At 34.0% G+C, this 9,335-nt stretch overlaps 3 protein-coding genes across 3 annotated transcripts; 2 read left to right on the top strand and 1 right to left on the bottom strand.

Annotated features, from left to right (window-relative positions):
• Positions 1-204: 204 nt before the first annotated feature.
• Positions 205-2,252, top strand: LOC103570780 (uncharacterized). The gene is made up of 2 exons (XM_008548640.2): positions 205-369; positions 439-2,252. The coding sequence occupies exon 2, from the start codon at positions 452-454 to the stop codon at positions 1,355-1,357; it is 906 nt and encodes a 301-aa protein (XP_008546862.1). The 5' UTR covers positions 205-369; positions 439-451; the 3' UTR covers positions 1,358-2,252.
• A 525-nt stretch (positions 2,253-2,777) lies between these two features.
• LOC103570781 (structural maintenance of chromosomes protein 2) lies at positions 2,778-6,592 on the top strand. The gene is made up of 2 exons (XM_008548641.2): positions 2,778-3,044; positions 3,108-6,592. Exons 1-2 carry the CDS (start codon positions 2,877-2,879, stop codon positions 6,501-6,503), a joined length of 3,564 nt encoding a protein of 1,187 aa, XP_008546863.1. The 5' UTR covers positions 2,778-2,876; the 3' UTR covers positions 6,504-6,592.
• Positions 6,593-6,721: 129 nt separating this feature from the next.
• Positions 6,722-9,323, bottom strand: LOC103570846 (protein spaetzle). Its single transcript, XM_053739085.1, has 6 exons — positions 9,169-9,323; positions 7,947-8,064; positions 7,671-7,879; positions 7,527-7,592; positions 7,129-7,232; positions 6,722-7,066 (listed from the first exon to the last, which is right to left on the bottom strand). Exons 1-6 carry the CDS (start codon positions 9,196-9,198, stop codon positions 6,850-6,852), a joined length of 744 nt encoding a protein of 247 aa, XP_053595060.1. The 5' UTR covers positions 9,199-9,323; the 3' UTR covers positions 6,722-6,849.
• Between the last annotated feature and the right edge of the window lie 12 nt (positions 9,324-9,335).

The following is a 9,335-nucleotide window of genomic DNA, read 5'->3' as shown; positions in this document are numbered from 1 at the left end:
TTAAAAATATAATTTCAAAATTTTCTTAAGTCTGCTGCTTCATAATTTGACTGTAATAACTATGGAGGGTAGACGACCTCTACCCGCCATAATAATAACTAAAATCTATAGTCATCTCAGCATCTCGAGCTGTTGGTGTAACTACAGTACATACAAATATATATATATATATATATATATATATATACATACATACATATAATTTTAGGTTTAACTTGCGTACTGTTTACCGTTCGCTGCGTAATTTTTTCTGCCTCCAGTACAATTCAGTCCTTTGTTATTCTAAATAAAAAAGTAAACAGACAAAAAAAAAAGATTTATTATATTTACGCACTTGGAAGTCTAAAAAAGTAGCGATAAATAATCGAGGTAAGTAATTAAATAATAACCTCCTAAATAGTGAAATCAATAATTATTGTAATTAAAAATTAATTGCAGAAATTAAATAAAAATGAGTTCAATGGCGAGTACTTTTTCGTGGGTTAATTTAAATCAATACCAAACATCTGAAGAGCGTAACAAGCATTTGGAAAACTGTAACAATGTTTTAACCCACGCAATGGGCTGTAGCGAATCAAATTGTCCTGTTGATAAATGCGATTCATTAAAATCATTACTGGCCCACAGTAAACAATGCAATGTTCCATTTTTTCGGAGAATATATTTACGGGAATCTTGCGAGCTGTGTAAAAATTTATTTGCTCTTCGTTTTTATCATGCTAAAGTATGTGATAATTTATCCAACTGCAATGTCGAAGGTTGCGGGAAATTTAAAAAAATAACAATTAAAATAGACGAGCAGCGTAAGGGGCGATTGCTTGGAAAAGATGGTAAAAGTAATGACAGCAATTCGGAATTATCAGTAAGCGGTGGCCGAATTGTCAAACGAACTGCCAGTTGTTTGCAACAAAAAATAAGCGAAGTTCAGCTTCTACGGGGATTCGCTGCTATGAGTATCGACAAGGAGTCTTCTGGTGGTGACTACAAAGATGACGACCATGAAGAAATTAAAATAATAACTTACGTCAATGGAGATGCTAAAGTTATCAAGACCTACAAGGTACCGAATTTTAAGAAGCTCATGTTCCTCAAGAGACGCTCAAGAATTTTTAGCAATGGGGATGCTGACAAGAAGAGTAATCTCTTAGGGAATCCTGTTTCTTATTTTTCCCAAATAAAAATAAACAATGTCACTTCCAGTGGATTGCAAGCCAGAATGATTGAGTCTCATGACAGTTCTGCATCAGCAATTATCGACGATGGCAAACAATTGATGAGCAAAGAAGACGAAGTTCTTGATGGAATTGCTGCTATGAATATCGACGAGCCGATTTCTTCGACTGATGCTCGAGTTTGAAGAGTCACGACTGAAAATTACATTTTTTATTTTATTTTTACTTAAAACTGTTCAATGCCTGAAGTAGCGGCTCGGGTAGCAGAAGAATAAGTCTGGATTTTAATTATTTAATAATTAGTTAAGGTTTTTTTTTCCGCTTGATAATTCAGTAGAACTTATGGGAGAAACAGGTCTGAGATACAAAAAACAGAGGATATTTTTGTGATTTTTTTTTCATAGTAAATTTGTTATTAAAATTTTTTAAATTTGTGACATTATTAAGCATTATTTCAAGAATATTCTGCTAAATTTTCATAAAAAAATATTGAAAAATAAGCCAGTGGTAGTGGGGAGAGACGAATCACCTCAAAAAAAAATTCCATGCCGTAGGCAGGATAACTCATGACTGCTTCGTCTGAAAATAATTTTGTTTATTCCTTCGTATCTCAAACCTATTTCTCTTCTTAAACGTTTAATATTTTTTAAATTATTTGTCTCACAAATAAATCCGAGGCATCTTTTTTTTAAGATAAAGTTAAATAATTATAAAGCAATAAATTATAACTACTGACTAATTTTATAAAATGATATTAAGTAGAAATAGTTATCGCAATTACTTGAGCTACAATAGCCTTTATAATTATTTTTAAAAAATATTACTGAGCAATTGAAGTATTTACTGATAATCTGGTAGATATAATTGAAGATTATAATTATATTTAAATAGATAGTCATACTACTGCGTATTTAAATCAATGCAATTGTTGTTGAAGTACAAATGGCAATGATTATAATAATAGATTTATTTTAAAGGCGCTAATAATTTTTTCTTGTTATAGTGATAGTTTATAATATAAATATATATATAAAATATATATATCGATCTATATAATTATATAAAGAATTATCTTGAATGAATCTAATAAATTTTTATATTATGAATGATAATAAAACTCAATAATAAATTAATCAAAAAAAAATTTATGTACTTTTCTTTTGAAAATTTTAAATGTTTCATGAGTTGAATAAAATATAATAATTATTAACAGTAATGCTCATTTTTAATAATTAATCTAGTAGTTAGATTCCATAAATAATTAATTTTGCGCATGGGATCATGCAGTCACTATGAGACAGATTGGAGACAGGCTACGATTGCAAACGCCGAGCTGAGAATCCGAACAGACCATTAGCCGCGCAAGAGCGCGCGCATAAATTAAAAATTCGCGGCAATTTCAAAACTTAAAATTTATAATCTGACGTAAGTAAAAAAAAATTTAATTAATTAAATGATTAATTATAGAAAATTAATTTTTAAATACTATAATTTAAAAATAATTAATTTTCTATTTTTTAAAATAATTAATTCAAAAGAATAATTAATTTGACTTGCGTATTTACCATAAATTTGAAATTTTCATTTTCATAACCGTCGGTTTCTAACCTCAAAAATTGACCGCCAAATCTTCGCGCTGACAAAAGTAAACAATCAGATGATCAAACAATTATAATTATAAAATATACTAATAAATGATTAAAAATGTATATAAAGTCATTAGTGCTCGACGGGTTCAAATCCTACGGGAAAAGAATCGAAATAACTGGTTTTGATAAAGAGTTCAATGCCATCACTGGGTTAAACGGTAGTGGAAAATCAAATATTTTGGACGCTATTTGTTTTGTACTGGGTATTTCAGCTCTAGGACAGGTAACATATTAATTTGTTTAATTATTTTAAGTGTCAGCAATTATTTACTATAATTATTGACAGGTCAGAGCAACATCACTCCAGGAACTGGTCTACAAATCCGGGCAAGCTGGGATTAAAAAGGCCGTTGTTACGATAACGTTTGACAACTCAAATAAAAAAGCATCGCCGTTAGGCTACGAGAGTTATGACGAGATTGCAGTGACGCGGCAAGTAGTAATCGATGGAAAAAACAAGTACTTGTTGAATGGAACCAACGTAACGAACCAACGGGTCCAGGATATGTTCTGTTCAGTCCAGCTCAATGTAAACAATCCCCATTTTCTTATAATGCAGGGTCGTATCACCAAGGTACTGAATATGAAGCCGATGGAGATTTTGTCGATGATCGAGGAAGCTGCGGGTACGAGAATGTACGAAGAAAAGAAGGAGTCGGCGATGAAATTGATGGAGAAAAAGAAAACGAAGTTGAAAGAAATAAATGGGATTCTGGAGGAAGAAATATATCCGCGGTTGACTAAACTGCGCGAAGAGAGGACTCAGTACTTGGAGTTCCAGCGGGTAGAGCGTGAGCTGGATCACTGCAAGAAGGTGGTGACTGCTTGGAAATATTACTCGGCTTCGAAGACCAGCGAGAAAACTAATGCTGAATTGAATGAAGCGAAGGCTAATATCGAAGCCAAGCAGCTGGCCATCGAGAATGGCAAGGAAGAGGTTGAGAAAATAGAAAGTGATGTCCAGGAGCTGATTCAAAAAATGGAGAAAGACAAAAGCGATAAGCTGGAGACGATGGAGCACGAGCTCAAGGCTGTTGAGAAAACGGAAATGAAGTTGGCGGCTAAAGTAAACAGTGACAAGGAGAGAATCAAGAGTGAGATAAAGGAAATTGAGCAGTTGAAGAAGAATTTGGAGGATGATATCCAGGGTTCGGAGCAGAGGCAAAAGCAGCTGGAGGAATTTGGTGATAAGTTTAATAAATTGCGTGAGGCGGAGAAAGAAGACGCTGCGGCAGTTGTTGCTGCACAGGATAAGTATCAGAAAATTAGTACTGGGTTGCTGGAGAACGAGAACGGGGAGAACGCGACCCTGAGCCAGCAGCTGATGGACGCCAAGCAAGCGATCTCACTTGCTGAGACAGAAATAGCTCAGGCTGAGATGGCGATTAAACACGATCGTGAGCAGCTGAAGATCAAGCAGCGCGACTTGAAGACCACTGACACTGATCACGCTCAAATTACCCGCGAGTTGAAGGAGAAAGAGAAGCATTTGAAGGATCTAGAGAATAAGTTGAAGAGTATAAATTATGTGGAAGGCAGCCTTGAGACTCTGCAACAACAGCGACAGCAGTTGAATCAAGATCTAAGGGGTATCAATGATCAGATTGATAATTTTTTGGCCCGCCATCCCCAGCTGCGGTTCGAGTACTCAGATCCTGAGCCGAATTTCAATCGCAAGTCCGTCAAAGGACTGGTGTGCACGTTGTTTAGTTTAAAGGACAGGAATGCTGCCTACGCGCTAGAAGTTGCTGCGGGTGGTAAACTCTACAATGTCATTGTCGACACCGAGAAGACCAGCAAAGCTCTGCTGCAACGTGGAAAATTACAGCAGCGTGTCACAATTATTCCGCTTAATAAAATAAGTGGGCAGCGAATCGATGACGCGACTGTCAAACGCGCTGAGCAGTTGGTCGGCCGTGAGAATGTCAGGACTGCTCTGTCCTTGATCGAGTACCCAAATGAACTATCACCAGCCATGGCTTTTATTTTTGGCAGTGTGTTTATTTGCAAGGATCTGTCAGTCGCTAAGAAAGTCGCCTTTGATGGAAAAATAATGAGGAAATGCGTCACGATGGAGGGAGACGTCTGCGATCCTTCGGGAACACTTTCTGGTGGTGCTCCGGCTTCAGCGGGGTCTATATTGACTAAAGTTAGTGATTACAAGGTGCTGTTGGATCAGCTGGAGGTCAAAGAGCAAGCGATGAGGACTGCGGAACAGGAAATTAGGAAGATTTCACCAACTGCCGAGCGATGGAATAAAATAAAAGGCGAGTTTACTCTCAAGGATCACGAAGTAAAGGCGGCTAAAAAAATTTTGGAGGTTACTCAGCACTACCAACTGGGTGAGGAAGTTAAACAGCTTACTGAGAAGATCCAGGAGTTTGAGAACAAAATAAAAGCCGCTGTGCAGTCGAAGAATAAAAATTCCGTGTGGGCTAAGGAGTTGGAGAAGCAGATCAAGAACTCGGCTAGTATACAAGAGCAACAGCTGAAGGAGGCCAAGGCGCAGCTGGAAAAGCTGCAGAAGAAGGCCAAAGATAGTAAGAGGGAGTGGGAGAAGTACGAAAGCGATGCCCAGATTTTGGAGCTCCAGATCCAGGAGGATAAAAAGACTATTGCTAATGATGAAGAGCAGATCAAAAAGTCTCAAAATACGCTGGCGGAGCTGGAGAAGCAGCATGCCATAGACCTGGAAGAGCTACAGAAGCTACATGACGACATTGCGGAGAAGCAGGAAAAAGTTAAAAGACACAAGTCCCTGATCAATCAACACAACAAAGAAATCCAGAAGCTGATTGCCAAGAAGGAGGACATCATTAAGCAGAGTCGTGATTACGAGCTTGATATAAAGAAACTGAATCATGAGATCGCGACTATCAAGAGCAATGCCAGCGAGTGCCAGCAGCGCGTCAAAGAGTTGGTGCGCAACAACCCTTGGATTGAGCAGGACAAAAAGTACTTTGGAGTCGCTGGTAATATGTACGATTTTGAAGCTCAGAATCCCGATCACTTGATGGCCAAATTGAATCATCTCAAAGAGAGTAGAGAGACGCTGAGTCGCTCTGTCAACACCCGGGCGATGAACCTGCTGGCCTCGGAAGAGGAACGCTACAAAGACACGATAGCCAGGCGTACCACTGTTGAAAATGACAAGAAAAATATTTTGTACACAGTCCAGGAGCTGGAGGAGCAGAAGAAGAAGACTCTCATGAACGCCTGGGAGCAGATAAACAAAGACTTCGGCTCGATATTCAGCAGCCTGTTGCCTGGGGCCAACGCGAAGCTCCAAACTCTTCCTGATAAGAACGTTCTCTCGGGTCTGGAAGTAAAAGTTGGATTTTCCAACGTCTGGAAGGAGTCCCTGGGTGAGTTGTCAGGCGGACAAAGGTCTCTGGTCGCCCTGTCGCTGATTCTCGCGATGCTGAGGTACAAACCCGCGCCACTTTATATTCTTGACGAAGTTGACGCCGCGCTGGATCTATCCCACACTCAGAATGTCGGTACGATGCTGAAAAAACACTTTAATAATTCTCAGTTCATTATCGTCTCTCTCAAAGACGGAATGTTTAACAACGCAAATGTTTTGTTCACAACAAAGTTTATTGACGGCATGTCCACGATTTCGAGAATCGAAAAAGGGAAAAGAAAAAAAACTGACCGCGAAGATAGTCCAGTCCGTTAATTTAAATAAATAATAATTAATAATAAGAATAATTTTATCGTTTTCATTAAATCCCACAGTGTAAATATTTAAATAATTAGTTTAATGTCAATTTTAAAAATCATAAAAAAATTTTATATTTTAGTACTGAGAATTAAAAAAAATTTTGTAATCTTAATTATAACTTTATTAAAATTTAAAAAACAATAATAATTAATATTTTAAATGACAACTTATTTTAATTACTCGCTAATTATAAAACCCGACGTCATTTCCTTTTTCCTTATGATCGCTGGACGTGAGTAGAGGAAATGGTTGGACGTGTGATGAATTTTCTTATTTATAATTATAATTATTATTATTTATTTTAATTGTTATCAATTCTAGAGAAACCGATTCTCTGCATCGGCAAGCCGACGAATTTTACGTGGCAGCAACAACTGGATGGAAACCGAAATAAATCAGATCCGATGGCTCCGTCAGGTTTTATCGCCGCCAGCTGACGATAAATATACTTTTGCTTGCAAGTTGTCGCGTATCCGTCAGCGAATCCTTCTATCAATTTGCAGCTGCTGTTCTCAGTCCTACAGTTTATTTTATTTAAATAAATTAATTTCTCAGGCTCTGGGTTTTTTCAAAAACTTACATGCACTTTTCAATACGAACGCCCTGAGGAAAATCATCTTCGTTGACGACAAACAGCCATTCTTTTTTTTTATTTTCAGCTGTCTTTGGAAATACTACAGTTTCCTGTAATTAATTAATTTATTAATAACGCTAATTAATTTTAATTAATAGTTTATAATTACGGGCATTCTCAGACGATATTCTCCGATTTTTATAAATATTCAATGACTTAACTGTCAAAAATTACTTATATATTCCTTATCAATTAGGAGTAAAATTATTTACAAATATGAAATGAATGACTTTATCATAAAAAAAAAAAATCAATTTTTAAAAAACCGAGAGGAAAATTTTGAAAATTGTTTAATGAGCTACGAACTCATGAAGGCTTTTAATAAATAATTATCTGAAACTCACATGAGTTTGACAGAGAGTGTCATCATCACTGGCGTCAATTCGTTGGTCGATTTCAGTAGACTGATACTGTATAAATAAATATATATATTTATTTAATTAATTATTAATGATATTAATTGATAAAATAGTCATTTGTAATTTTACATCATCAACGAAAGCTAAATGTCTCAAATCGTTTCTATTTCTCAGAGTTACTTTTACAAAATCTTTTGGATAATTTGATACGTGCTCACAGAATGTTGCATTGAAGCAACTGGGTGCTGGTGCTGATACTGGTGTGTAATTATATATTATGTCAGTACCCGAATCCTCATTAGGAAATGATATTTTGTCTGAATCTTTTAATCTTGATGCTGTTAAAAAATTTATTTCTTTTAGACTCAGTTTTTTGCTGATCTGAAAAATAAACTCAGGACTTACAGCTGCTATGAAGATTACGTTGATTCAAAATACGTGAATTATTTGAATTAGTCAATAAGGTCTCTTCATTATATAACTCACGTTTTTCTGGAAAAGCTTTAATTTCCTTCAGCAGAATCTGATTAATTAAAAAATAAATAGATTTTTAATAACAATGAAGTAGCGGCAGGTCATTTTTGAATCAGATAAGCGGGAAAATATGTAATTATAGAATTTAATTATAATTATTCATCGGTCTCGTGGTTGGATTATTATCCTTGATGGGTTTTATTATTATTTTTCTTTTTATTTCGTAATTTTTGTAACTATTTGTTACTTTATTAGCTATTACGTACAGAGATCATTAATGTTTAACTGAATAAACCGAGTGGAAATAACGCTTTTATTTTTTTTTTATTTTCGGTGATGGGAAATTTTTCACAAGGCCAACCGCTCTATAAATTATAAAATATACAAATATATATATTTTTTTATTTTTACTTTTCTTTATTTAGAAAAAACTAGAATTGAGATTATTTTTAGTTTTTTCTATGGGACTGAAAAATTATTTCATTTCTTAAAATAAAAAAAATTTTTTGATTTAATGAACAATTAGAATTGTTTATTATTTTTAATAACATCAGACTTAACTCTAATTAAATAAAAATTAACCATTTTTATTGGAGTGAAATTTAAGTGAAATTGAATTTGGAGCGAAATTACAGATTTTGGAAAAAAATCGTTCAGACAAAAATTGTAGGAAATTTAATTTGCTACAAAAAAGGTCCTGAGACTTATCAACGTATCTCAAGTAGTTTTGAAGTTATAGAGAAAATAAATAAGAGATCAATTAATTTATAAAAAATATATTAAAACTTTTTATTACTTTAACTTGCAATTGCATCAGAGTAATTAGATATACGTAAAAATATCATAAGACCTTTTCTGTAGAGAATTTAATAATCTATCAATTTGTCTATATACATTTTTTCGATATCTTTGATAGTTCAGTCATAATTTTCATTTTTTTAAAATTAACTTTTAAATTTCACTTAGTTTTTAATTAAAAAAAAAAATATATATATATATAAATAAATTATCTAAATGATTAATTAATGATTAAAATAAAAAAAAAATATAATTAGTCCTAGTTACAAATTAACTATATGTAAATACGAGTAAAAAACTTAAATTATCGATAAATCAAAATTTCAAAATAATTGATTAAAAAATTAAAACTTACGTAAATAATAAAGATGAGGTGAAAATTCATATTTAAAAAAAAGTTAATTCATTACACTGCTAACGAAAAAATCAAACAAAAAAATACTCAATAATCATATTTATAAATAGATAAATACGCGGCGAATAAATTAAACGACATGAAATAAATAATAAAAAAAAAAAAAA

Source organism: Microplitis demolitor, chromosome 5 (assembly GCF_026212275.2).
Source record: "Microplitis demolitor isolate Queensland-Clemson2020A chromosome 5, iyMicDemo2.1a, whole genome shotgun sequence".
Taxonomy (NCBI): domain Eukaryota; kingdom Metazoa; phylum Arthropoda; class Insecta; order Hymenoptera; family Braconidae; genus Microplitis; species Microplitis demolitor.
This window is presented reverse-complemented; position numbering and strand designations above follow the sequence as displayed.